The sequence below is a fragment of the Cucurbita pepo genome, chromosome LG10 (genome assembly GCF_002806865.2).
Source record: "Cucurbita pepo subsp. pepo cultivar mu-cu-16 chromosome LG10, ASM280686v2, whole genome shotgun sequence".
NCBI lineage: Eukaryota > Viridiplantae > Streptophyta > Magnoliopsida > Cucurbitales > Cucurbitaceae > Cucurbita > Cucurbita pepo.
In genome coordinates this window covers 913,005-939,445 of record NC_036647.1, presented here as the reverse complement: position 1 = coordinate 939,445, position 26,441 = coordinate 913,005, and the positions used below count along the sequence as shown (strand labels likewise).

Genomic DNA, 26,441 nt, shown 5'->3' with positions numbered 1-26,441 from the left:
TTTGTATTTGGTCTCAAAATAATTTGTATTTGGTATCAAAATAAAAATACAAATATGTAACTTATTCTTTATTTTAAAATAATGTATAAATATGTAACATTCTTCAATTTAAAATAATGTCATAACAATTTGTAATAGGCTCAACTAATGTTATAAGGGTAACGATTAGACACTACCTATAACGTCTAGACACTACAAAAATTTAAGTATCATTAATAACTTATTTTGATATCGATGCATTGCCTTTAGCGTCTTAATGCGATTAGGATTCCTATAAAAAAAAAAATCTATTAAAATTTTTGGGGAAAAAGTTTTTGACACAATTTTTACGTAGTATTGAGGATATATGAGACATTCTTGGTCTAGGAAGAGATTTGAAGTTCGGGATCACATCAAATAACGACATGAACGAGGATTAATACATGATCTCATTGCATGCTTACAATCCCATAAATGTACATAATGCAGTTGTGAAGAAATAAAATAAAATCCAAGTCCTAATAGAAATCATTATTATTCTAAACAATATAAATCATTTATAGGATGAGAATAAGTTGCAGACACATTCTTAAGTCTAACCGATTAACATGACCAGGCGGCTATGGCTGAGAGCTGCACCATTGAAGATTATCGTAATTCTTCAAAGGCTTTGAGAGGATCATTATAGTCCATTTCTGAGAGAAGTGGAAGATCAGCAGGCAGCATTTCTGGACTCAATCCTTCTTCTTTCAGCTTCTGGACAACCTCCTCGAACACGATCGTGTTGCCATTTCGACTCAGGTGCAACCCATCACTGCAACCAAATGGACGAGCAAGAAGTAGTATACATAAATGCACATTCAGGACAAACATGATCTCATAAAGCAGCTTCTAAATGTCTAGAGAAAAGACACCCAAACAGCACCTGAAGCAGGAGCATGGACAATAGATGTGCTATAGGCTTTTAGATACTTTTAGATATAAGCACAGAGAAGCCCTGCTGTCTCTCTTAACATAGTCTCCCATTTGGTAAACATATTCAAGGAAAGTGAAGGACAAAGCAAATCAAATGGTTATCACGCGGAACCTAAATAATTTAAAGTAGCTCATTGAAAAGTAGTAGTATAAGATCTCACATCGGTTGGAGAGAGGAGCGAAGCATTCTTTAGAAATGGTGTGGAAACCTCTCTCTAGCAGACACGTTTTAAAACTTTGATGGAAAAGCCCAAAGAGGACAATATCTGTTAGTGGTGGGCTTGAGCTGCTACAAATGGAATCAGAGCCAGATACCGAGCGGTGTGTCAGCGAGGACACTGGGCCCCGAAGAGGGTGAATTGTGAGATCCCACATCGAGTGAAGAGAGGAACGAGTGTCAGCGAGGATGCTGTGCCCCGAAGGGGTGTGGACTGTGAGATCCCACATCGGTTGGAGAGGGAAACAAAGCATTCTTTATAAGGGTAGCCGCGTTTTAAAACCTTGAGGGGAAGTCCGAAAGGGAAAGCTAAAAAATGACAATGTCCGCTAGCGGTGAGCTTGGACGGTTACAAGTAGTCCTCTTTAACTACATGTTTGTTACACCGAATGGCCCCATTTTTCTTTTGTTTTAGCTATCTAAATAATAGCCACAGAAGCTTTCCAATCTAGTGCTTGGTATGTAACAGCATATAGAGAAAAATGTTGGGAAAGATAATTGTCGACTTCGATGTCCCACATTGGTTAGGGTGGACGCGTTTTAAAGCCTTGAGGGGAAGTCCGAAAGGAAAAACCCAAAGAGGACAATATCTGCTAGCGGTGAATCTGGGCCGTTACAGAGCCCAACTGTCTACCAAAGGGAAGGGAAAAAGGGCAGCAATCTATAACATCTAATTCTAATCAGAGTTCAAGAAAGCTTACAAATAATATAGTAATGATGGCATCAGATTATCCAAACCAATTACTAATCTAAAAGATATCTGCGCAAACATAGGAGTGAACACATAAATACCTCAAACAAGCCTTTTCCCAGCCAGGAAGTTGCTGCATCTTAGTCCAAATATCAATCACAGAAACCCCACATTCTGCAGCAACAGCAATGCAAGCCTTGGCATAATCACCAGCTGCATTGTTAGTCCTCTCAGGCTCATTTAATGGATTTACAAGGTAAGGGTTTCTGCACACACCGTTTTCATTTCACATTATCAGAAGTGTTATTTAAAAACTTGAGACTTCAGATCTCTCAATAACCAAAGATAATAGGAGAGATAAGCATACTGTAAACGCCCTTCTTCATCAATAGGAGGAGGGGTGATCAGCAGAATACGAGTTGCAGGCCATTGCTTCTGCAAATCAAATGGAAGAAAATTCAGACTCTGTTTGAATTGGTAGAAAGAGAAGTTGAATAGATTAGATCATTGTGTTTTTATTTTGTTTGTGAAGACAACATGTAAGCAAAAAAGAAAAAAAGGAAAAAAGTTCGTTTCCCTCTCCAACGGACGGGATCTCACAATCCACCCTTCTTGGGGGCCAACGTCTTTGCTGGCACGCCGCTGGTGTTTGTGAGATCTCACAGATACTATCCATTGAACCCTTCAGACCTAAGCTCAAATTGTTTTACTTTTAGAATCCACCAGAAAAGTTTCATACTGATAAAGACATTATCATTCATGCCTCATGCATCTAACATCTTCTCCACATCTAACCAATGTTCAAACTAAAATAAATCCAAACGTTGGGGGTGAACCAGAGGGCTTATTGCTTTTCAACAGAACCTTGGCTAAATCAATGGAGAATGTACCAGATAAAGAACATAGCAGACGCGTGGAGCAAGAGGATACCTTGAGAAAGGAGACGATTGAAATAAGGTTTTGCTTGTATTCATCGAGAGGCACGTGTTGGAAGGCACCATATCTATCTGGAAGGCAAGCGTCATTAGCTCCAAAGAACACCGTCAAGGCAAGTGGATCGCCGGCGCCGCTATGTTCTTCTGATGCCGGGAAAACTCGTTCAAGCACCTTAAGTGCCCATCTCGTATTGTACCCACTGTAGCCTCTAACCACCACATCGGCCTAATCATATTCAAAAACAAAAGAAAAGCACCAAAAATCCCACATATTCAGATTCAGATTCAGAATCAGAAACGAACAATAATGATGAAAAGAAAGATGGGAATGATTTTTATTGCGGCTCAAGGCAAACAGTGAAAAGGAAAACAGGCGATACCCTGCGAGAGAAGTGATTGGCTAAAGCGCCTCCCCAGCCGCCATCAGCAAAGGAAAATTCTGTAATGGAATCGCCGAAAAGATAAATCCTTGGTCTCATCTTTCAAATGGGTTATTTGCACAGAAACAGGCCGAAACCTAACAGAAATTCAATATCCCACGAGATGACTAAATACCCTTTCAATTATAAACTTTATAAAATTGTGCAACTACCATATATGTGTGTGTGTGTATATATATATATATATATATCTATATATATTCCTGTTCAAAAGATTCTCACCCAAAACTCCAAAAGAAAAATCCCATCAACATCATCGACTTCTCCTTTTACTCTGCAAAATTAATGGCCCAATTCCGAAAAGCTATTTATTTTGATGGCTCATCGATGGCCGAAACAATGTATATATAAATACCCATCTCCACTTCTGAGCATCGAGAAGCTTCATTCTTTTGAAAAAAGCACAAGAATAGTTGAAGTTAAGATGACATGATCCAAACGTATGCGCTGATGGAAGCTTTCAATTGCAATTCCTAATGGAATAATATAATCCCGAAGATGGGAACAGGGAAGAAATTCTGTAGAATGCTCGTCATAAACAGCGGCATCGCATTCGGTATCAGATTTGAAAAAGAGGTCAACCCTCGAGACCACGACAACAGTCAACAATAATACAGCAGAAATACCTCCCATTAAAATATGATACCTCAAGGAGTTAACCGGTGCAGTGTTTCTGTCCGGAAAGTCCGAATATTTTAAACCAAAACCACGGTATAGTGCTGAAACCAAAACCACGGTGCTGACAGACAACTGGTCATGGATGGAACATCATGAAAAGAATCCACCGATTGAAAAGGGCTGGCTTTTTCTTACCTGGCGGCAAATGGAGAGTTCCACTTTAGAATTTAACAAATCATTCCTACGCCCATGGTATCACAAACCCATCTCAAGTTTCAGGCTTTCCTGACTCTCCAATAATCCTATATTAAGAACACCAAAACCCACAAATAGTAACCTCTTAACCTCCTCTCAAGTTTCAAGCTTTCATCATTTTCCAATAATCCTGTAGTAAGAACACCAAAACCCATAAATAGAAACCTCAAATCAGATCTTTTAACTTGACTTTCCTTTCACATGGAAGCTGCTAATTCGATTGGCTCTGCGGCTCATCCCTCTTCAGTTCCCGTGCCGGTGGTTCCCAGTGTCTCAAGCGGCACGCTCGGCAGTCACCTCGCTCGGCGGCTCGTTGAGATTGGAGTGAGTGACGTGTTCTCTGTTCCTGGGGATTTCAATTTGACCCTTTTGGATCACTTCGTCTCCGAGCCTGGACTCAACTTGATCGGCTGCTGCAACGAGCTCAACGCCGGCTACGCCGCCGACGGCTATGCTCGAGCTAAGGGCGTGGGTGCTTGTGTGGTCACTTTCACCGTCGGTGGGCTAAGCGTGTTGAACGCTATTGCTGGTGCTTACAGTGAGAATTTGCCAGTGATTTGCATCGTGGGAGGTCCGAATTCCAACGATTATGGCACTAACAGGATCTTGCATCATACAATTGGGCTTCCTGATTTCACCCAAGAGCTTCGATGCTTTCAAACAGTCACCTGTTACCAGGTAACTCCCAGATTTAAGGATTTTAATGGAAATCTGTTAATGGGTTTTACTTGGGAAGCTGAATAAATGTCAATTCAGGCATTAAACTCGACAAAAGTGAGAGTATTTCATGTTTTTTCCATTTGGTTTAGTTCGGTTTATAAAGTGGTAATAATGTGGCAGGCGATTGTGAATGATTTGGATGCTGCGCACGAGTTGATAGACACTGCGATTTCAACAGCTTTAAAGGAGAGCAAACCAGTTTATATCAGTATAAGTTGCAATCTTCCTGGAATCCCTCATCCTACTTTTGCTAGAGATCCTGTTCCCTTCTTTCTTGCTCCAAAGTATGAAAATTCTTCTTCAATCATCTTCCAATTCCTTTATTATCATTAACATTGTTTGAATTGAAGCTTATTGTGGCATCTAACTTAAAATTCTTTATTCGCCACTGGTTTCAGAATAAGCAACCAATGGGGGTTGGAAGCAGCAGTTGAAGCAACAGCAAATTTTCTCAACAATGCAGTGAAGCCAGTGATTGTGGGAGGTCCCAAGCTAAGAGCAGCAAAGGCACAACGGGCTTTCGTCGAGCTCGCCGATGCGAGTGGCTACCCGATCGCCGTTATGCCATCGGGGAAAGGGATGGTGCCGGAGCACCATCCACAGTTCATAGGGACGTACTGGGGTGCTGTGAGCTCCAGCTTCTGTGGGGAGATAGTTGAATCAGCTGATGCTTATGTCTTCGTTGGTCCTATTTTCAATGATTACAGCTCTGTTGGGTACTCATTACTTGTCAAAAAGGAGAAGGCTGTGATTGTGAATGTGAACCGTGTGACCGTCGGCAATGGGCCATCCTTCGGCTGGGTTTTCATGGCTGATTTTCTAACTGCATTGGCCAAAAGATTGAAGAAAAACCCCACTGCTCTAGAGAATTATCACCGAATATATATCCCTCCCGGCATGCCTCTCACCTACGCAAAGGACGAACCTTTACGAGTCAATGTTCTCTTCAAACATATTCAGGTTAGCCATAGAATCAAATTTAAAACTTCGAATGTTCAGAGGATAAAGTTTCCAATTTCTTAACGATGGGTTTTGTTTTTAACTTCCCAATAGCAAATGTTGTCCGGTGACACTGCGGTGATTGCTGAAACTGGTGATTCATGGTTCAACTGTCAGAAGCTTCGTCTTCCTGAAAATTGCGGGTGAGGCTTGGCTGTTGTTTTTGTTTCCGGAGCCTTTTCATTCACAGTGGTGTAACCCTTTTGTGTTGATGTGTTCAGCTATGAATTCCAAATGCAATATGGATCTATTGGGTGGTCAGTTGGTGCCACTTTGGGATATGCTCAGGCCACTAAAGATAAGCGTATAATCGCCTGTATTGGTGATGGGAGTTTCCAGGTTTGTGCTTACTCTGATTGACTTGCTTGATTTGTATAACTCAATATTAAGAACTCGAATGGAATTCATGAATTCTTGTTTTGAACTCTATGTGTGAGATCCCACGTAAGCGTATATCTACTTGCAGTGGGCTTGAGCTGTGAATTTAACAGGCTTAAACGTTGGCTTTCAGGTTACGGCTCAAGATATTTCAACAATGATTAGATGTGGACAACGGACCATTATCTTCCTCATCAACAATGGTGGATACACCATAGAAGTGGAGATTCATGATGGTCCATACAATGTTATCAAGAACTGGAATTATACTGGACTGGTAGATGCCATCCACAATGGTGAAGGAAAATGCTGGACTGCCAAGGTTAGCTCGAAGTTCTAACTCGCTCCTAATTTGTTAACAAACCTCATCGTGCTGATTCGACATTCCCTCGACCCTTACAGGTACGAACAGAGCAAGAACTAATAGAAGCAATCGCAACCGTGAGCGATGAACACAAAGAGTCATTATGTTTCATTGAAGTTTTAGTACACAAAGATGACACAAGCAAAGAGCTGCTGGAATGGGGGTCTCGTGTGGCCTCTGCCAACAGCCGCCCTCCAAATCCTCAGTAACTCGCTGTTAGTGTAACATCAAATAGTGAACAAAGAGAATAAAAACAGCAGAGCCTGCTCTGCTCTGCTCTGCTTGTTGGTTGTGTTGTGAATGGTTGGATATTATTATTGCGATTGAAGTAAGGTAGTTGTGGCATTGTGTGAAATGCAAGAGGTTTTAATTTGAGGAGTTGTGTATGGGCCTTCCAACAAAGCAATGGCTATTACTTCGTATGCTGCTTCTGTTAAGTGCATGCCATCCCAACTAACATATTCTGAGGGATTATCACACAGCGATGAATATCCATACTTCCTATGTGTGTTTAATGCTTCCTTATCATTCACCAAACAAATCTGTAGAGTATTTGTCAATCCTGCATTATTCGAAGTCAGTCACTAATGTTATTAGCACAAAACCACGTGTTAGAGAGAGGTTTTCACGCCCTTATAAAGAATGTTTCATCCCCTAACCAATGTGGGAGCTCACAATCCACCCCTTGTGGGCCCAGCATCCTCACTAGCACACCGCTCGGTGTTTGCTCTAATATCATTTGTAATCGTCCAAGCTCACCGCTAGTAGATATTGTTTGTTTTAGCCGGTTACGTATTGTAACGACCCAGATCCACTGCTAGCAGATATTGTCCTCTTTGGGCTTTCCCTTTTGGGCTTCCCTCGAGGCTTTAAAACGCGTCTGCTAGGGGAAGGTTTCCACCCTTATAAAGGGTGATTTGTTCTCCTACCCAATCAATGTGGGACATCACACGTATTGACCCTCTCCATAGTAGACACGTCTTAAAACCTTGAGGGAAGTCCCTAAGGGAAAATCCAAAGCAAATAATATTGGCTAATTGTGAGTTTGGGCTGTTATAAATGGTATGAAAGCTTAGTCATTGGATAGTATGCCAATGACGATGCTGGCCCCCCAAGTGGGTAGAGATCGCACGAAACATTTCTTGTAAGGGTATGGAAACCTCTCCGTAGTAGAGACATTTTAAAATTTTGAAATTGTGAGGAGAAACCTATCCGTAGTAGAGGCATTTCAAAATAACTACGGAAAAGAATGGAAGGAGAAAAGTAAGACAAAATGCGTACCAAAATCTTGTGGGGCATCATAGAAAAGCATGGCAGAATTGTAATAATCTGCATATATGATACGGATACGAGGATAAAGAGCTCGGATTTGTTTCAATTCTTGTAGAAGCTGTTCATTGTGGTACTCAGAAAATTCATTGAGCCAATTTACGCAACCATTCTCTGAGTTCTGGACTGAAGTTCCATAAACTTTGAGATAAGTAGGATTGCACCCAATTGGAAGGTTACCAGGAACCATTAGAGTTTGAGCTCCAAGCTTAATCAACTCCTGTTGCAAATTAAATGAAAGGTTTTAGCTTTCTTTAGAATTAATGGCTAGAAATTAGAAAGGAGAAAGGGTCATACGGTGATTGCTGAACCAATTGCTTTAACCACCGGTGCCACTAATGACTTGATTTCTTCAATGTTTTGCCGTTCGTCGATGAATGGATAGTTGTAATCATTGCCTCCTATTTCTCCCACCACAATTAGCGAGCTTTTGAGGATCGCTCTGCACTCTGTAAATCAAGATGATATTAGCAAGCTTTGACTCGATTGTTAGTGGGACAGCTGCAATAAACGAGGGGAACCTACTTTCCGTTGCAGTAGAAGAGGATTTGCAGACGAAAGAATATGTGTTTTTGAACCATTCCAGTTGAACCCCAAGAGAGTAATTCGTGGGTAAATTAGTAATCCCCTTCTCTCGGAGAACCGCCTCATCCAGCGCCGTTGCTCCCGCAACTGCGAAATTCAATCCCTTCTCGAAATCCTGGATGCTAATCCTCCGTCTTCCCACACCCAGATATGGCTGTAGCAATGGAAGCCCCAGTGATTGGGCTGAAGAAACACATACATACATACATACATCCATCAGAATAATCGTAACAAATAGGAAACAGAGCAAAACAGAGCAAAACAGAGTAAAACAGAGTGTCGAGAAAAGCAAAGCAAACCGATGAAGTCGATTATGAGACGGCCATTGGAGAAGCGGCCGGTGGGGTGGTGGAAGAAGGCGTCTCCATAAGGAGGAAAGCAAGAGTGGGGAGGTTCCTCGGAGACACAATTGCCGAAGAGGTTTCCGGTGTCGGAAAGAGAATCTCCGAAGTTGAAGATGGAAGTGAAGCATCCGAAAACAGTAGGTGGAGCGAAGGTCAGCAATGGCAGAACAAGTATGATGAATAACCGATTCAGTGATAAGACGGGGGAAGAATTGGAAGAACCCATGGATCACTCAAAGCTCTGATTCAGATTCGGAGATGGGAAGTGGAAGAAAGACGAATTTGGTGGTTGGATCTTGGACAACTCACTCTGACATTACATATATATATATAAATGTTAGTTGAGGTTGGAGGTCGCGTTTCTCTAACGGGTTGTCTATCCGTTTATCGATCGTTCATCACAGAGATTGAAGAAAAGTCGTCCCTGCGGAAAAGAAACCCATTTATATCTATTTTAATTCTAAGAAACAGCCGCAAAAATGGGAGGGAGAGATACTGCAGATGGTTGGGTTGGGTAATATGAAAAATATGAGAAAATAAATATATATTTAGGTTATATTACCATTTTTTTTTTTTTTTTTTTTTAATTAGTCTCATTTTACCTCTTAAATTTAGTTATTTATACTCATCGTTTCATAAATATAATGTGACTTTGCAATATGACTATTAGTGATTGGTTACCCAACTCACACGACATGTATGATCCCAGGTTACCTGATTCACACTATATTATGCATACATTAGATTTCAAAACATACCTTATATTACACAACACATAACCGAGTTGTAATACTTTAGTTTTTATTTTAATTTTGTCTAGGTTTATAATTTCAAAGTTATATATTTATTTTGTATGAACATCTCAATTACTCATTAAATTATTGGAGAAAACAATATTATCATTACTACCTTGAAATGATATTAAAGCATCGAAACATAATTAAACATTATTGGCACATGTTTCTTACACACCGTGGTTCGAACAATTCAATAACCCATTAAATTATTAGAATAAAAAATAATATCGTTGGCAAAGTATTTTACTTGTGAATATAATTAATATAATTAATCTTAAACAATTAATTTAAAAGATAGGGTTCTTCCCATCCCCTCTCACCCATGCTTTCATTAAATAGTTTGATACAGACTTGTTTATCTTATATTGTATTGTTGAATTCAATTTCTTATATATATATATATGGAAATACACCAAATTTATGAAAATTTAAAATTTAAAAAAATGTGCACATAAAAGGAATTAGTCGAACGTGAGACATTGTCCCTACAGAATCAAGTAGGGAGGTGGGTTTGAAGAGGCCCATTAATTGTCTCCAATCATTGTAATCTGCTCTGCTCTTTATATAACTTTAAAATTATAATATATTTTATATGACATAAAAATATAATACGAAAAAGACTATAATTATCCATATATTTGAGTTATCTCTATTGGGTCATATCGACCCAAATGGTCCGATTAGTCCAATAAATGGGCTGGGTCGAGTCAAGCCGGACAAACTTTGAAACTATACATGGGCCGGCCTTTGAACACTAAATTCCTTCCATATCCCTTATGTATTAATAATATAAAATGAAAAGAAAAATATCATATAATATCATTAAAAATATCCTTTCATATTTGCTTTTTGGCATTATATATTTCTATTAAAATTTGTCCATACTCTAATTTTATTTTCAACATTAGGTGACGATGTTGACTTATTCGTATGCCAATAAGTCTTACGTGACGATGTTGCCAACGAGATGGCCCTTGCCAATTGCCATTATCTTTCAATAAAGAAAGATTAAAACGTTCCAAATCTAACTCTAAATCGAAATGAAGATATAGAGAGAAATACAGAGGAGGAGGATAGTGTTAAACACAACTCTTTAGGGAAACACTCGCATCCTTTATTAAAACCAATCGATAAAATAATATAAGACATTTCGTCAAACACTACTACATACTAGATAAAAGGTGTTTGGTTAGTTGGCAAATTATAGAAGAAGGACCACTTCCCAGCTCAATTTCTCTCTTTTGCCAAGTGTAGATTACATTATTATACATAGAGTGATGAGACGAGGGAGGGATATTAATTGTATCTTTGTGGCATTCCTTTTCATGCTACCTACTCTCACATGATACCCTAAACCCTTCTCTCACATTCATTTATTATTGTTATTATTTTTAACCTTATAAGTTCTAACTTTTGCAGTCAATTATTGAAACAAAGTATTAAACCCAAACAAAGCAAAGTGTTGTACATTGAACAAAAAGCCCATGAAAAACAGGAAAGGAGTGTTCTTTCCTTGTTTATTTAATCATCAATGTGTGTGGTGGATAGATTTCGAATGCTTGAACGAGAATAATTGTAAAAGTCCAAGGCCACTGCTAATAGATACTGTATACTTTGGCCAATTACGTATCGTCGTCGTGAGCCTAGTAGTTTTAAGGCGTCCGTTAGAGAGAAATTTCAACACACTTATCACAAATGTTTTGTTATTTTCTCCACATCGATTAGAGAGAGGAACGAAACATTGTTTATAAGAGTCAACTTTTTTCTAACGGAAACATTTTAAAATTGTGAGACGGACCGCAAAAGTGGTCGAAGAATTTAGGCCTATATTTCGAGCTCTCTCAACAAACTTCCTCTTTCTTTCTAGTTTAATATCGTTGGAGGTTCAATGTTTCTTATGTCTTAATAAATGTGCTTGAGTCGCAATTTTTTCAAATTTATTGGATTTTTATAATATACGTTTCATTGACTTTTTACACAGTTCATTAATAAACTTTTTTTTAAATATAAAATTAATGGTTGGAATCCATAAACCAAACATATTTTTATATACTATTTTGACATCGAAGTAAATACTTTTTGACATATTCATTAATTTTAAATGATTTATTTTATAAAATAATAATAAGTGTTTTTTTTTTTTTTTTTTTTTAAATACCATTTTAAGTCTCATTTCATAATTTAATTTTGTATTTACAATAAAATTTAAAATTAGTATTTACCTTTTGTTTGAATTTAATTTTGACAATAAAATATTTTAATAATTTATATATATAAAAAAAGAGTTAATGGATACAAAATACAAAATTTAAGATAAAACAATAAAAACACAGTCTATCTTGCCCTGAAGCAGAGGGAGAGAGAAAGAGAGAGAGTGAGAGCTTAGACATGGTAGCTGGGAAGGTGAAGGTCGCAATGGGGCTGCAGAAGTCTCCGGCGAGTAGAAAGGCGGAAAGCACACCGAAGCCGTCGACGCCAGCTCAGGCTTCTCCAAGCTCTGGTAAGGTTTCTCAGAAAACAGTCTTCTCCCGCTCGTTTGGTGTATATTTCCCTCGCTCTTCTGCTCAGGTTCAGCCTCGACCGCCTGACGTGACGGAGCTTCTCCGTGTGGTCGAGGAGTTGCGTGACAGAGAGGCACGATTGAAGACTGACCTATTGGAGCACAAGCTGTTAAAGGAATCTGTCGCCATTGTTCCTATGCTTGAGAATGAGATCTCTACGAAAGATGCAGAGGTTGAAAGAGCGTCTAAGCGAATACTGTTCTTGGAGGCGGAGAATGAGCGATTGAGAGTTGAAATGGAGGAAGTTACACAGAGTTTTGAGGAGCAGAGGAGAGAGGGACAAGAGAGAATAAAGGCAATGGAAGGTGAAATCACGGAGCTGAAGAAAATGGCGTTGGATCGAAGTAGAATGGAGCTTATTTTGGAGAACGACGAACTTTCGGCGTCGCAGAGGTTTCAGGGATTAATGGAGGTCTCTGAAAAGTCTAACCTAATCAGGAATTTGAAAAGAGCGACCAAATGTTCGGATGCTGTTGTTAACCAGCACAATCGAAAGGTTGAACAGCCAGAGGCAAAGAATGACGAAGTTGTAACTGAGGGACCGAGACACTCACGATGTAACTCGGAAGAACCCGCAGAATCCACTCTCTGTAACGTAAAATCGCGAATACCTAGGGTTCCAAAACCTCCGAAACCTTCTTCATCTCCCTATTCTTTTGCCACTACTTCCTCCTCCTCATCAACTGTCTCTTCTGGTGATGTAGAGAAAGCGATCCCAGCCCCACCCCCTGTCCCAACCAAGCAAATGCAGCCGCCTTCGAAGTCGGCACCGCCTCCCCCTCCCCCTCCGCCGCCTCCTAAAGGTAAGACGCCGATGCCGGCGAAGGTAAGGCGAATTCCGGAGGTTGTTGAGTTTTATCATTCGTTAATGCGGAGAGATTCACGGCGAGATCTCGGCTCCGGCGTCATGGACCCGCCGTCGACCGCCAAAGCTCGTGACATGATCGGAGAGATCGAGAACCGGTCCGCTCACTTACTCGCTGTAAGTCACCGGTCATGTACACTCTGTCTCTTAAATTTTCTCAGTTATGTAATTTACAATAATGTCACTAGGCGGAGCTTTTTGTCAGTGAGAGTTGACTGGTTTTCAATTGTTTTTATTAAGTGCCCCTATTGGTTTTCTTTGGATTTTTATTGTCAAAATCGGAATATTACTGTCTTTTTGCATATCCTTTCTTTTCTCTCTCTTTCCCTCAAGATTTTTGCATTTTTGTCATTTCAAGTTGAAATGTTTACTCAATTCGTGGCCTTCTGGAAATTGATTAATTCAAATTTACTCTTCCTCTTCTATCTCTTGCTTTTTTAGGAAAATAATAATAAAAGGTAATCATAGAGATTATATTTTCTTTGAAGCCACATAAAGATTGATTTTCAGAAAATATCAACCTCTTGATGATGAACTGACTGCTTTAATGTCAAATCCAACATCAAGGAAAAGTTACTTTAATTATTAATCTCATGGGATTTTGATTTAATTATGATTTTCATGATTAATCTCCCATGTTACTTGCAGATAAAGACGGATGTAGAGACTCAAGGGGATTTCATAAGGTTCTTGATAAAAGAAGTTGAAAATGCTTCATTTACGGACATTGAGGACGTTGTTCCATTTGTCAAATGGTTGGATGATGAGCTCTCATACCTGGTAGATGAAAGAGCCGTGCTTAAACACTTTCAATGGCCAGAGCAAAAGGCCGACGCTCTGCGTGAGGCTGCATTTGGATATTGCGATCTTAAGAAGCTGGAATCCGAAGCCTCTTCGTTCCGTGGTGATGCCCGCCAGCCCTGCGCTTCGGCTCTCAAGAAGATGCAAGCTTTGCTTGAAAAGTATTCGAGACTTTACCAAAGCCTACATTTAATCGATTTTGTCCTTTGTTTTTAGCTTCATTTCTTTGTTTCTGTTCTTGGTGTATCAGGTTGGAGCATGGTATCTACAATTTGTCTAGACTGCGTGAATCTGCAACGAAGAGATACAAAGCATTTCAAATTCCAGTGGAGTGGATGCTTGATACTGGAATTGTGAGTCAGGTAAGTTCCATCTCTGTCCAATTTAACAAATATAGCTAAATTCTAGGTTAGTTCGGCGTGTGGTGGGAGGTATCCAAGAAGAGATGACTGCTGATTTAATAATAATTTCCTTGACTTGAACTGCAACGATTATTAAAATAATTAAGTTGTTCCATTTAGGTGTCTCCCAGGTGGTCCCTTTTAATGGATCCGTTCTGGAGAGAGGGAAATAAGTCTGACAAAGTCTACATAACAATGTAACACAACAATGGAGAATGGTTAAGAAGATGACAAAAAGGATGTTTTGATTTTGCCTTATTTTCCTCTGCCCCTTGCCTGCACGCGCACATGGGAATTCCCAGATTTCTAAACTACATCTTCTTGTCTGCTTTATAGTTCTTTTTAAATTATGGGCTAACAAGAGAATCAGATTCTGCACGTTTTGCTGTATGCAAATTCGTTTCTTTTTTATAACTTTCTTCCGAATGATCACACTGGGATTTGTTTGTTAGTATATATATATTCATTCACTTCATAACTCAATTTAACCCTTGAAAGCTCCAGAATCCCATCTCTCAAGCAATGCATTATTTAAAAAGGACAAATCGTTTTGTCTTCATAATATGGCATGGTCCCCTAGGCGCCAAGTTGGGTGTTGTTTAATATTTTCGCGAAGTAATAGTTACTCGGTTGATACGTTTCTGATCGGAGTCAATTGTGTGCTTCAATTAATGTGTCACAGATCAAGCTTGTCTGTATAAAATTAGCATTGAAGTACATGAAAAGGGTATCCGCAGAGCTTGAAACAGTCGGTGGTGGTGGACCTGAAGAAGAAGAGCTGATTGTCCAGGGCGTTAGATTTGCCTTCCGTGTGCATCAGGTAATGTTGAGAGGACCCCTCTTATTGACATAAGTGGTTATTGGACCTCCATGATCGTGTGGTAAAGTTCTTCAACTTGTTATGTGCAGTTTGCAGGAGGGTTTGATGTAGAAACGATGAAGGCGTTTCAAGAGATGAGAGATAAGGCAAGTTCATGTCATGTAGAATGCCAAAACCAGCAACATAAGTACGTGGGGTGTAGCAGAGCTACAACTTGTTAAACTGCAGCAATATCAGCTTCAGAGGTCTCTGGTTTTTGGGTTGTATAGATAGATTGCTATCATGTCTGTGAATATTAATGCCAGCGGCTATCTTAGGATTGCATTCCAATTGATTCATTTGAAAGGAAATGAACTGAGGCGATATCATATTGGAAAGTAAGGAAATGAACTCTTGCAACCTTTTCCTCCTTATAAATAGGGTTATTGTAAAAAGGGCTCCTTTACGTTTTCGTATTGGACAGAAGGACCCATTTGAAAACAACCTAGTAATTATTTTTGGACTCTTTTAACTTTTAGATAATGAGAAGTTATGATTTTAAAAAATCATAGTTTTTTTAAAGGAACAAAAAAGGTCCAAACATCAAACATTTTGAGGGCTATTTTTACCGCTTTGGACGACAACCCAATGTTGAGTTTTGATACTATTTGTAACGGTTCAAGCCTACACTAGCAGATATTGTCAGCCCAAACCTATCATTAGCAGATATTGTCCGTGATGGAACACTGCCCATTGTCGGGTTTTGTTACCATTTATAAATCACTGCTAACAGATATTATCCGCGTTAGATCATTGTCCAATGTTGTAACCGTACAAGCCCACCGCATACATCCTCCTTGCGATCTTATAAAACATCTATTAATGAGAAGTTTTTCCACTTTTATAAAAATATTGTAGCGGGATCTTAAAAAAAAAAAAAGAGATGACAGGCTTTCCAAATATGGACATGGATTGGATTCGCAGTTTCTTCTAGGCATTTAGCAACACAGATGACAGGCTCCATAGTCCTAAATCTACAATTCCCGCGGGTAACTGATCTTAGGTTTCGTTCTTACCCTCTTTCTAATCGACATTCTTCATCATCTGCGCATTTGATTTGCTCTCCTACACGCCCTCGAATTTCTCGCCTTGTCAAGGTTACTGCTGCGTCGTCAATGGAGGTCGAGCAGGGTGGAAAATCTGCGCCTGTTGGCAGCACACCTCCGATGAAGCTCTTATTCGTCGAGATGGGTGTTGGCTACGATCAACATGGGTGAATTTTCAGCTCTTTTCTTATTTACAAGTATTAATTTCAGGATACAATTACAAGCTCGTTTTCTGTTGGAAAACAATGAGATTCACGAGGGATTTCTCTTTTGTCACAGCCAAGATATCACGGCGGCTGCAATGCGAGCCTGCAGGGATGCCATATCTTCCAATTCGATTCCAGCATTCCGTAGAGGTATGTCCCAGTGGGTTATATATCCTCGCGCTATTTGTTATCTGCATAATTAGTCACATATTTGACAGGAGATATGAGCTTCTGGATTCAGCTGCTCCTTCTTGGTAGCTTAAATTTATCTTAGATTTTAAGCCACGGAGTCTTTCCCTAATAGGCTGTACCTGTTCTTTCTGCTTATTTTTGTTGATAATGCTTGAAGCAGTGCACTCTACCTACTATAAATTACCTTCATACAGGTATATAATGTATCGCGTTTTTATTTGGGTAGAATAATCGTGTATTAATCACTGTTCTGGGTTTATTTTAGAATTCAGAATCTCATTTTTATGGTTACTTCTGGCTTCTGCAAATTAAGTTTATGTTGAAAATTGTTACTGCTTTCATTATGTTAATACTACAATGAGGACTGATGACGATGTGTTATGCAGGTTCAATTCCTGGAGTCACATTTGCAGAGATGAAACTACAGATCAAGCTTGGAGTTCCACACTCTCTTCAACAATCCTTGGATATTGAAAAAGTCAAGTCCGTCTTCCCATAGTGAGTGCTCAACTATTTTAAGTTTGTGAGATCCCACTCGGTTGGAGAGGAGAACGAAGCATTCCTTATAAGGTGTGGAAACCTCTCCCTAATAGATGTGTAGAACACTTTTTCTTGTTAACAGCTACACCTTTTTTTTGATAAGATGCAGCGGCTATCAGCTGCACCTTCAGTATTAGGTCAGGCTCATTAGTGTTCAAATCGTCTTTTACAATTTCTGATTCCTTGCTTATCAAAACTTGAGGGGGACAAGCTTGCACCTCATGATAGGTTAATTTGAGATGCATCTCTTTTTACTTCCATTACCAAAAAGCAATTACATTCATCAGCATGGGCAAGAAGTTTGAACAAAATCTTTTATCCTTATTTTTGTTAGTTCATGTGATTAATATGTCGTTCAGCATCATTAAGAATATAGACAAAGTTTAATACCTGTGAGCACAAGTACGGAAGAGCCTGATTTAGAGTTATTAGAGCCTAGCTAGGAAGAATCGTTCTCAAGTTTTTGAGCTAGTTTCTTGTAGCTTGTTTTAGCTTTACAAGGCGTTGTTTGGTTTTCATACATCAATAAATCTTTCTGGGTCAATATATCCTTCTGATTGATCTCTCTATTAAAAGAGGCGTTATTTATGTCCAGTTACTTCATCTTGCCCTGATAATCTATCGGTTGGAAAAAGGGACAAGGGACAGTGAAAGAGATAGGAATAGATAGAAGCTGCAGTGCTTTATTAATGTTTTCTAACTCAATGCTTAGAGGGTTACACAATTACAGTATTTATAGCCTATACACCGGATCAGAAATAGTAAATCAATTCAAATCTACTAACAATCTCCTACAATCTTGAATATTTGAATCATATCTCAACTACTTTGAATCATATCTTCATTTCATTTTGAATACTTTGAATCATATCTCAACACTATCATGCTTGATGCTCCTTTCTTTAGTCGTCTGGATTTTAAGTCTCAGGTTCTTTCCCCTGGCTTTACCCTAACCACCACAATATCCTTCGAGCATTTTCCAAGTTCTTCTCAGCTACTTGTGCTGCAACCTCCAGAGTGAGTGGGGTGTACAACCAAGGAGAAGTTGAAAATTAGTTTAGTTAACACACTTCGTTAATTTGGTTCGAAGTCTTTTTTTCTGTTCTGATTTTCATATTTTATTATCAAATCAAAATTACCTAGCCTAGTACTTGCTTTCCTGTTGGTATGCTACTTCGATTTAGTACTTTTGGAATCAGTTATGATAATGAACGCCTTCAAACTATCCTGTTCAAAAGAGTATTGAATCTTGCATCATTTGATTTACTGCAGTGGAAAGATTATGAATGTTGAGGTCGTCGATGGTGGCTTAATATGCTCCAGCGGTGTGCATGTGGAAGAAATGGGAGACAAAAATGATGACTGTTACATAGTAAATGCTGCTGTTTATGTTGGCTACTAATTTTTGTTGCCTCATATTCGTAAACCTTGAGAATTATTCACCCCTCCTCGGAGACAGCTGAACAGTTCTATACCATGTATTCGCTAGGTGCTTTGTCATCTACGATTGTAACTATACAGTTAGCTCAGCTTGATGTATGCATCAATGTTTCAGTTTCCTTGGGGATATTGCGAGACCACATGGTTAATTCGTCTTTGACTGTGCGCTCAATTTTAGATTTTCTTGATTTCAACATTCTGCAACATATTGTTGGAAACTCATTCTTTCCTTGTGGATTTGAAACTATTTTTGTGAAACTGCAACAACTAAAAATCATCAATGACTTTATACAATTGCTTTGTTGCCATTACATTTCTTGCTTTGAATTGCCGTTAAGGTGGTTAATGAAATGAAGGAGGTTCTATCTGCTAACACTCCCTTTGAGGAATTGTAGAGACGAAAAGAACTTGATCGACCTTCACATGGTGAAAGCTGCATAGAGAAGCTGGTTCCAAGTGTCGGGCAAACCGGGAAGGCACCAGTGGCTGCAATCTGTTCCTGCGTGCTCGCCGCTGTAAATAGAGGGATGTGAATCTTTCCGCAGTTGCGACAACGTTGTGATGTCTAGCAAGTAAACTGGGGTTCTCATTCTACTCAGCACTCTCTTCACAATTTCTGCGGCGGGTGGCGTCCCTGCTGGATACAGTGACCCCGAGAGAGGTACGCTTTCTCCATTGCAACTCCTCCTTGGTTGGTTCCAATCCTTTCCCCTGGTAACGTAGAAACAAAGTAATATTCTTAAACTCTGAGCTCTAAATCTAGTTTTCTGGTCTGAAAATTACTGCCCAATAGTATTGCATTAAATGGCTACACAACTTGTTCTTCGTCGGCAGATGAAAAGTCGATTAAAATAAGTTTTTTGTCCTTGAACTGCTCTACCCAGTTTGACGAAATTTATTGCTACCTACTACCTATGAGATCACAATAGCAAATATATATACTCTGAATTTCATGATAAGGTTTTATCGATTATTGTAACGGCCCAGACCACCGCTAGCAGATATTGTTTTTTTTTGGACTTTCCCTTTCGGGTTCCCCTCAAGGCTTTAAAACGCGTTTCCTAGGGGAAGGCTTTCACACCCTTATAAAGGGTGTTTTTGTTCACCTCCCCAACCAAGGTGGGACATCACAATCCACACCCCCCTTCGAGGCCCAGCGTCCTCGCTGATACTTGTTACTTTCTCTAATTGATGTGGGACCCCCACCAAATCCACCCCTTTTGGGGCCAGCGTCCTTATTGGCACACTGCCTCATGTCTACCCCCTTCGGAGAAGGGTGAGAAAGCTGGCATGTCATCCAGTGTCTGGCTCTGATACCATTTGTAACATCCTAGATCACCGCTAGCAGATATTGTCCTATTTTAGCTTTCCTTTTTGGGCTTTCCCTCAAGGCTTTAAAACGCATCTCTTAGAGAAGGTTTCCACACGCTTATAAAGGGTGTTTTTGCTCTTCTCCCCAACCAACATGGGACATCACAATTATGAATGTCACACACACTATCCGACATGGATACGTGGCAATGATGCCTTCTCCATGGACAGAAATATCTGTACATGTTCAGAGCTTGCCAAAATGCTGGAAAGCATTAAGAAATTAATTTGATAGAAGAAGGAATCACAGCCGCTGATTGTTACTTACTCATAATGGGTGGGGGAGATTCCCTGGAAAATGACACTGGTTTTACTGGGATCAACGTTCATTTCCACCCATCTTGCCCAGGTGGTCAACCCTTGATAGAATGCCTCTAGACGGTTCATATCTTTCTTTACTGTATTTCCTACTTGCACATAATCCCACCTGATCCACAACACTCACAACCGTCAGATTTTTACCATATCAACATGATCATGAAAAAAGAGATTGATCATACGGCTGGGATCTCCCAGTGTGCGTCCACCAATGCCAGGAGTTGAATATGAGCACATCCATTCCCTTCCACACACTGCCTCCTTCAATGGAATCAAGCTTTAGTACTCTTCCAACCCTCTCTTTGACTACGTCAACAAGGTAGGGCGTTCTGTGAAGAAGCACGCTTACTCCATAGTCCTGCACACACCATATCATTCCTCTTCTTCATTGGTTTTGTATATTATTAATTATAGAACATAGAAAGTTATTATTGGCGTTTATTAGTTTATTATTACGCTTATGGTTTTCTTATATTATCTGTTTTGTTCTTTTTCAGGATACCAAGCACAGCATACCCCAAAAAACAGCTTTTGAAAAAGTGAACAAAGGCAGCACACAATTAGTAGACTGTGAAGCGGGAGATTTTGAATCAGGAAATTTGAGAAAAAGAAAAAGGGGAAAGAACTCGCCTGGAAGATCACAGTAGAGAGTGAGTCCCGCCTGACTATGGAGGTTTTGGCTTTTGGCGCCGACGCTAGAATCATACATGTTAAGGACTGCCACATGTTGAGACTCAGTGAGTCGCCTACAAACATTATCTTTTTCCCTCTCCACCGCCTCAGAAGCTCCAACCCGTCAAACCTTCAAAGAAATGAACACACTTTCTCAGAGAAGAAAGCTTGAGATTTGCATAACAATGGCGCATAGTGAAGGAAAGCAGGAATGTCTAAAATGGAAGAAAAAGGAATGAGAAAAGTAATACCTTGGAAGATCACACAAGTCTGGTTTCCAAATGTAGTTGAGGTAGGATAGATCTGGTCTGCCATACTTTTGGCAGTTAAACTCAGGGTCTATGAAGGGACAGCTTGAAGATTCATAAAGAGGTAAAGAAGGATCAAAAACCCATCTTCCTTGAAACAAATTGCACGCCCTCTCCTGCTTCCTACTTCCCACATTGCTTATGTTGTATAGATCCTCAGCTCTTGCAGTTTGTAGTGAAAAGAGAAACAGAAGTTGTAAAAGTAGGAGGGCCAGAGCTCTGAATGGAAGACCCATCCCAGATTTTGGGCTCTGACTGAAAAGAAGGGAGAGCCTTGGGGAATACAAATAGACAGAAGCAAGTGGGTGTATATAGAGAGACAAACGAGAGAACCAGCAGAGAGGACCTTCCCTGATTATTATTTTAATCCTTAAAAATTTTATGCCATGAGCTGGGAATTGAATTATGTTGGCTGGATTGATTAAGGGAAGTACAACAGATTGCTGGCCCTTGATGTACTAACCAGCACGCTGCAACCAAATCAACCTTCCACAAAAAAACACACACAACTGCTCAGGTCATAAGCAATTGACAAGCTCATGAATTATTTTGCTTTTTTTTTTTTTTTTTTTTTTTTTTTTTTTTTTTTTTTTTTTTTTTTTTTTTTTTTTTTTTTTTTTTNAAGTTTGTGAATCAGTTTCTACATTAATGATGATTTTTGTATTATTGTTCTATTAAATTATTATAGTTGAATTTAGGAAAGGGGTTCAACTTTTTATCTCTACTTCATAAAGTCTTCGTCACATTTGTGGTTACGTGAATAATTGTTGAATATTTGTGGTTACCTGAATAAATGTTACTTCTATTTCACACACACGAAAGAGGCAGAAATCCCGGTTGAACAGTGGAATGAAATATTTCTTATAAAGGTGTAGAAATCTCTCCCAAGTAGGCCAACAGTGAGGCTAACGATACGTAACGAGTTAAAGCGGACGATATCAGTAGAAGGGAACGAAAAATTAGATCGTAGAACCTGTAGACATACGCTAGAAAGAGGCAAACGAATGATGGGCTTCCAAGAGTCCATATCTTGAATTGGGCTTGTTCGGACGCTGGCCCTTATAAAGAGATTCCTGGATCTAGCAACCCGACCCGATTAAGTTCAACCATATCTGGATAAGGCTCCATCTTCCAAGATTAGCTGAAAGGAGGGAACTAACAGTCTAACAATGGCAGCCATATCAGCGTTAGCGTCCCCATGAGTATCCAACGGAGGCATGCCCGTACGCGTTCCCTCAGCTTCTCTTGTATTCTCCGCCGCTTCTACAGGTTGCTGCTCCGTATCTCTTAATACCGCCAACTACACTGCCGCCCGTTCTGGACTGCTCCATTCTTCATTTCTTACATCTTCCTCCATTTCGTGCTCTTCACCTTTTGCAGGTGAGGAATTTATACTCTCAAATTTCTGTATCATTCGAGTAACTTTATGATTTCCCATTATTGCTTGCTCATTTGCCAATGTGATGGAGTCTACAGCAGTTCACTGAAGTATTTATTTGCTGTCGTGTGCGTTTATCACTTTCTAGGCCCTTGCATTTCGAATTCTATACATTCAAGCTCGTTTGATTTAATAATTTCTCGGTTGGTCAATGGCATAATTGTCGGTGGTCGATTTCTGCTTGCATTTGATTTGTTATGACTACTCTCTTATTTTTCTTTTCGCGATTTCCAGTAATCGAATTGTTAGTGAAAAATTTGCTGGTGGCTGCATATCTCCATTTTTTATATTACTAATAATCCATTGTGTTTCACATGTTGAGGGGAATATAAAAGAATATGCACCCTCTACTGCAACATTGCCGAGCTTCTCTTACGATACCCAGTTCTATCCATCAAGATTTTGTAATATTTATTTTATGGGAATGTACACATTTGCAGGCTTATCTTTGGGTTTGGATTGGAGCTCTAAGATTGGGGTCGGCAAGGGAAGCGTCGGAGCTTAGTGGTGAGGGCTGGCAAGGCTGCACTATGTCGGACTAAACGAAACAGATCACGTAAATCCTTAGCTCGGACTCATGGTTTTCGCAGACGAATGCGAACCACCAATGGTAGAGCTGTCCTAAAGTGCAGACGTGCCAAGGGTAGGAAGGTCCTCTGCACGAAATCCAACCCAAGCAGTGGAAAGGGTGCTTAAGTATTTCTCGCTTAAACCATTTCTAGGTAAATTAGGCAATGTTGTATAATTCACTCCTCGAATGACTGGTCAAGATAGCTCATTATATTATATGATGCTCTGTCATTGGTTCATTTGAAAGGCTGTTAATTATCAATGTTAAATTGAAATGACTGGACCGGACTAGCTTATGTGATTGATGCTTTCGCATTGTTCATTTGAAAATTTCCCCTGAGCTGAAATATGTATATCTTCTGAAACCTGAGGTTTGTTGCTACTAATCTAATATTATGCCTTCTTGTCATTCATTTTCTTGGTGTGAAATCTGAATTAATATCAGTTTCTCTCTAATATAGTTTTTGCTTGAGCTACTCTGCAGTTTTACGTGTTAGAACATTATTGTTATTGACATTTTGACGTTGAGAATGTTAACCATTGTGCTGTCTGACAAGGCCGAAGACATTGTAGGGAAAGAAAAGGATGGTTGCAGTGGTATTCATTAGGTACATGGAAGGCCAGTTGTGTGGCTCTGATAGAAAAGACCTAGAAGTTAGAAGTTCCTTTTCATGCTGGGTTATAGAATTTAATTATTTTCTTTTTGATAATAGAAGAAAACTACATCCCCTATAATCTTGAGATTACTAGTAGGCAGAGAAAATTGAAAAACACTGAAAGCTACAAAATGACTAGCATAGCATTACAGGATAAATCCTTGTGGGATTATTATTGGGAGCATCACATGAATTTAGTTGCCTTGTGTTCACTTCCTCTGCTTGTAGAAGGAAGGCAATACTAAAATTAGCTTACTGATGCCATTTATTCCATAGATCTAAACAATCTCCCAGTCGGGGAATTCATCATTTTGTATGGTGGATGGAGAACACTTTAGTATTTCATCGGTAATTGCATTTGGTTTTTGGCTCTGCTTCCTTGATGGCCATGATATATTTGCTTTAGCATTCTTGTTTTCAATCTGAAAGAATGTCAAAGAGGCCAAGAAAAATAAGTTGGTTCCATGCCCCAGTAGAGAGCATAAATTTAAGCGTTCTTTAAGGTCTATAAACAAATAGTTTGATTTCTAATTTGGCAGAAACAGTTTCATTCTGGAATACCATGTGTTAATTCCAAGCACCAGGAAATTTCAGAAATTTTGTTATTTGCATGCATACTTAGATGGTAATGATAATACCTCGTGAGCTCCACATACTTTTTGGTTAGCTGAGAAATGGTTTGGTTCAATAATGAGATGATTCTGTTTTTTAGATGCTTGAATTGTTTTTCCATCTTCTGTCTTGACAAGATGCTCCCCTGTAAAAGTAAGATTCAATTACATGAACGATGTAACAACAAAAGCACATATTATTGCTCTTTTTCCTTTTCCAAAGCTGATGGATGTCCATTTGCAGGTTTTTACATCTGTACCTGTATCTGCTTTTCTTTACAGGAAACGACAACCAAGAATTAAATATTATCATAGAAGCATCTGAAATCCTGATTTTTTCGAGAAATCCAAAGATTGTCTAATCTGGTATGTAAAATTTTCACTACTTAAGAAAGTAGATAATATGATTGCATATGTTATTGAATTAGAACCTACACGATTGTCTACATCTGTCCGTTCCAGGAGAGAAAACTCTCCACAATAATTGCATCTTTTCACTGAAAATGTCAGATTCTAATTGCAAAAGAATTAGACGGTGTGGTTGTTGCTACTTGAGCCCAAATGAAACTGACAAACATCCACATCTCCCATCCTTTTAAGGATTTGGATTCTTTTTTCTTTTTTTGCAATGTAATATCCTTTTAAATAAGAATAATGCTATTAGTGGGATAGGGTTTTGTGAACCACAAAAAAGAGCCAAAATAAGGAAAAAGCTTTAACCAAACTGCCGATGCAGAAAACCAAGAGCAAAACCCACTTCACAAATTTCAATCAGAATCACCTGGAACATTCCCAAAAGCGACCGAGGAAGATGCATTTTGATTTGCACAATACGCCTTCTCAGGAGACTGATCTTCTCCAACATCCAAACGTGGCTGTTGGAAGTGATCTTCGTTAATATCAACCGAATTTAGCTGGCCTTCTACATATTTCAAGACTTCCTGCTTAAGAATGTGAAGTTGAGTTAACAATTTTTAAGAGCGCGAGTACTAGCCAAAGATTTGGGGAATAGTGAAACTGTATGAACAAGACATTAATAGTTTTACCTTCTCCAAGACATCACACATCTCCAAGCATCTGTCCTCCATTTTCTTGAAGACATTCATAAACCATTCCAAGCCATTAGAGTTTTGCCCCATGTTCAGATGAAGAAAAGAAAACTGAAGGCCAAAATTCGAAATAAAACTTGGAAGTGATTAAAAGGTTTAAACTACGGGGCAGAACAGAAAACTACAGCAGACAACAAAATAAAATCCAAAGCAATCTTCTGGATTCTGGAATACCAACTCTGTCTCCCCATTCTCTAGAAAAACAACAAATGGCAGTAGGACAACACTCAAAAGAATAAAATCGTTCCAAAACCAAGATGATCCGCCACGTAAAAATGATAGCTAAAATTCAAATAGAAAAAAAAAAAAGAAAAAAAAAACCCTTTTCGACTTCATTGTCTACCAATATGCAAATTCCAAACGAAAGCAAATAGAGGAAGAAGGAGAAACCCATGAACCTGAGTGCAAAGAAGTTGAATTGCAAAAGTGAAGTTAGAAGTAAAAGCCTGAAGATGGTAGAGTTCCCGATTCATAAATTTTAATTTCATATTCTTATAAGGATGAGAGAGAAAATGGTGGGAGAGAGAGCTTTGGCAGAGTCCAAAAAGGAGGAGGAAGGGACGGTGTCCAAAAATAGTTCTGAGAAGAGAGGGGCCCCTGAAAAGAGACTCCTGAAACATTTACAGTACACTCTTTAATTACTTGTACTTTTCAATATTTTCTCTTCTTGTTTGTTCGTCAATCAATTTATCTTCTCTAAACATTGAAATTTTTTGACGGGATGATTGGCAATTAATAACGGCAAATACAAAATGTTTCTGTGCTAGGACCATATTGATAAGATCATAATGTACAACACTCTTTAATTAGGGCATGTTTGGTTTTTAATAAGTTTTGGTTTATGAATTTTG

General features: G+C 39.1%; 7 protein-coding genes and 1 pseudogene across 10 annotated transcripts; 4 read left to right on the top strand and 4 right to left on the bottom strand.

The window, feature by feature from the left end:
- Nucleotides 1-371: 371 nt before the first annotated feature.
- On the bottom strand, nucleotides 372-3,551 carry LOC111804106 (GDSL esterase/lipase At5g45920). The gene is made up of 6 exons (XM_023688799.1): nucleotides 3,460-3,551; nucleotides 3,178-3,314; nucleotides 2,793-3,023; nucleotides 2,230-2,297; nucleotides 1,964-2,128; nucleotides 372-793 (listed from the first exon to the last, which is right to left on the bottom strand). The coding sequence occupies exons 2-6, from the start codon at nucleotides 3,274-3,276 to the stop codon at nucleotides 628-630; spliced, it is 729 nt and encodes a 242-aa protein (XP_023544567.1). The 5' UTR covers nucleotides 3,277-3,314; nucleotides 3,460-3,551; the 3' UTR covers nucleotides 372-627.
- A 579-nt stretch (nucleotides 3,552-4,130) lies between these two features.
- Nucleotides 4,131-7,008, top strand: LOC111804104 (pyruvate decarboxylase 1). Its single transcript, XM_023688797.1, has 7 exons — nucleotides 4,131-4,788; nucleotides 4,951-5,114; nucleotides 5,229-5,790; nucleotides 5,884-5,972; nucleotides 6,051-6,168; nucleotides 6,341-6,529; nucleotides 6,610-7,008. Exons 1-7 carry the CDS (start codon nucleotides 4,312-4,314, stop codon nucleotides 6,778-6,780), a joined length of 1,770 nt encoding a protein of 589 aa, XP_023544565.1. The 5' UTR covers nucleotides 4,131-4,311; the 3' UTR covers nucleotides 6,781-7,008.
- Nucleotides 6,650-9,123, bottom strand: LOC111804105 (GDSL esterase/lipase At1g28590-like). Its single transcript, XM_023688798.1, has 5 exons — nucleotides 8,785-9,123; nucleotides 8,426-8,668; nucleotides 8,198-8,349; nucleotides 7,853-8,120; nucleotides 6,650-7,133 (listed from the first exon to the last, which is right to left on the bottom strand). Exons 1-5 carry the CDS (start codon nucleotides 9,053-9,055, stop codon nucleotides 6,886-6,888), a joined length of 1,182 nt encoding a protein of 393 aa, XP_023544566.1. The 5' UTR covers nucleotides 9,056-9,123; the 3' UTR covers nucleotides 6,650-6,885.
- Nucleotides 9,124-11,947: 2,824 nt separating this feature from the next.
- On the top strand, nucleotides 11,948-15,491 carry LOC111804103 (protein CHUP1, chloroplastic-like). Of its 2 annotated transcripts, XM_023688796.1 has the most exons (6): nucleotides 12,042-12,126; nucleotides 12,195-13,169; nucleotides 13,701-14,014; nucleotides 14,104-14,215; nucleotides 14,937-15,074; nucleotides 15,164-15,491. In XM_023688796.1, exons 2-6 carry the CDS (start codon nucleotides 12,324-12,326, stop codon nucleotides 15,293-15,295), a joined length of 1,542 nt encoding a protein of 513 aa, XP_023544564.1. In that variant the 5' UTR covers nucleotides 12,042-12,126; nucleotides 12,195-12,323; the 3' UTR covers nucleotides 15,296-15,491. The 2 variants fall into 2 exon arrangements, with proteins under 2 accessions (XP_023544562.1, XP_023544564.1); XM_023688794.1 differs by having other exon boundaries at nucleotides 11,948-13,169.
- Nucleotides 15,492-16,000: 509 nt separating this feature from the next.
- LOC111804102 lies at nucleotides 16,001-18,741 on the top strand. The gene is made up of 4 exons (XM_023688793.1): nucleotides 16,001-16,326; nucleotides 16,439-16,515; nucleotides 16,944-17,055; nucleotides 18,370-18,741. The coding sequence occupies exons 1-4, from the start codon at nucleotides 16,064-16,066 to the stop codon at nucleotides 18,497-18,499; spliced, it is 582 nt and encodes a 193-aa protein (XP_023544561.1). The 5' UTR covers nucleotides 16,001-16,063; the 3' UTR covers nucleotides 18,500-18,741.
- A 68-nt stretch (nucleotides 18,742-18,809) lies between these two features.
- LOC111804101 (protein trichome birefringence-like 38) lies at nucleotides 18,810-21,770 on the bottom strand. The gene is made up of 5 exons (XM_023688792.1): nucleotides 21,150-21,770; nucleotides 20,857-21,028; nucleotides 20,409-20,584; nucleotides 20,177-20,335; nucleotides 18,810-19,248 (listed from the first exon to the last, which is right to left on the bottom strand). The coding sequence occupies exons 1-5, from the start codon at nucleotides 21,440-21,442 to the stop codon at nucleotides 18,957-18,959; spliced, it is 1,092 nt and encodes a 363-aa protein (XP_023544560.1). The 5' UTR covers nucleotides 21,443-21,770; the 3' UTR covers nucleotides 18,810-18,956.
- Nucleotides 21,771-22,356: 586 nt separating this feature from the next.
- On the top strand, nucleotides 22,357-23,627 carry LOC111804100 (annotated as a pseudogene).
- A 266-nt stretch (nucleotides 23,628-23,893) lies between these two features.
- Nucleotides 23,894-26,353, bottom strand: LOC111804099. 3 transcript variants are annotated; one of them, XM_023688791.1, is made up of 5 exons: nucleotides 25,989-26,353; nucleotides 25,528-25,572; nucleotides 25,263-25,422; nucleotides 24,509-24,627; nucleotides 23,894-24,292 (listed from the first exon to the last, which is right to left on the bottom strand). In XM_023688791.1, exons 1-5 carry the CDS (start codon nucleotides 26,208-26,210, stop codon nucleotides 24,149-24,151), a joined length of 690 nt encoding a protein of 229 aa, XP_023544559.1. In that variant the 5' UTR covers nucleotides 26,211-26,353; the 3' UTR covers nucleotides 23,894-24,148. The 3 variants fall into 3 exon arrangements, with proteins under 3 accessions (XP_023544559.1, XP_023544558.1, XP_023544557.1); XM_023688790.1 differs by having other exon boundaries at nucleotides 24,527-24,627; nucleotides 25,528-25,641; nucleotides 25,989-26,351; XM_023688789.1 differs by having other exon boundaries at nucleotides 25,528-25,641; nucleotides 25,989-26,347.
- Nucleotides 26,354-26,441: the final 88 nt, after the last annotated feature.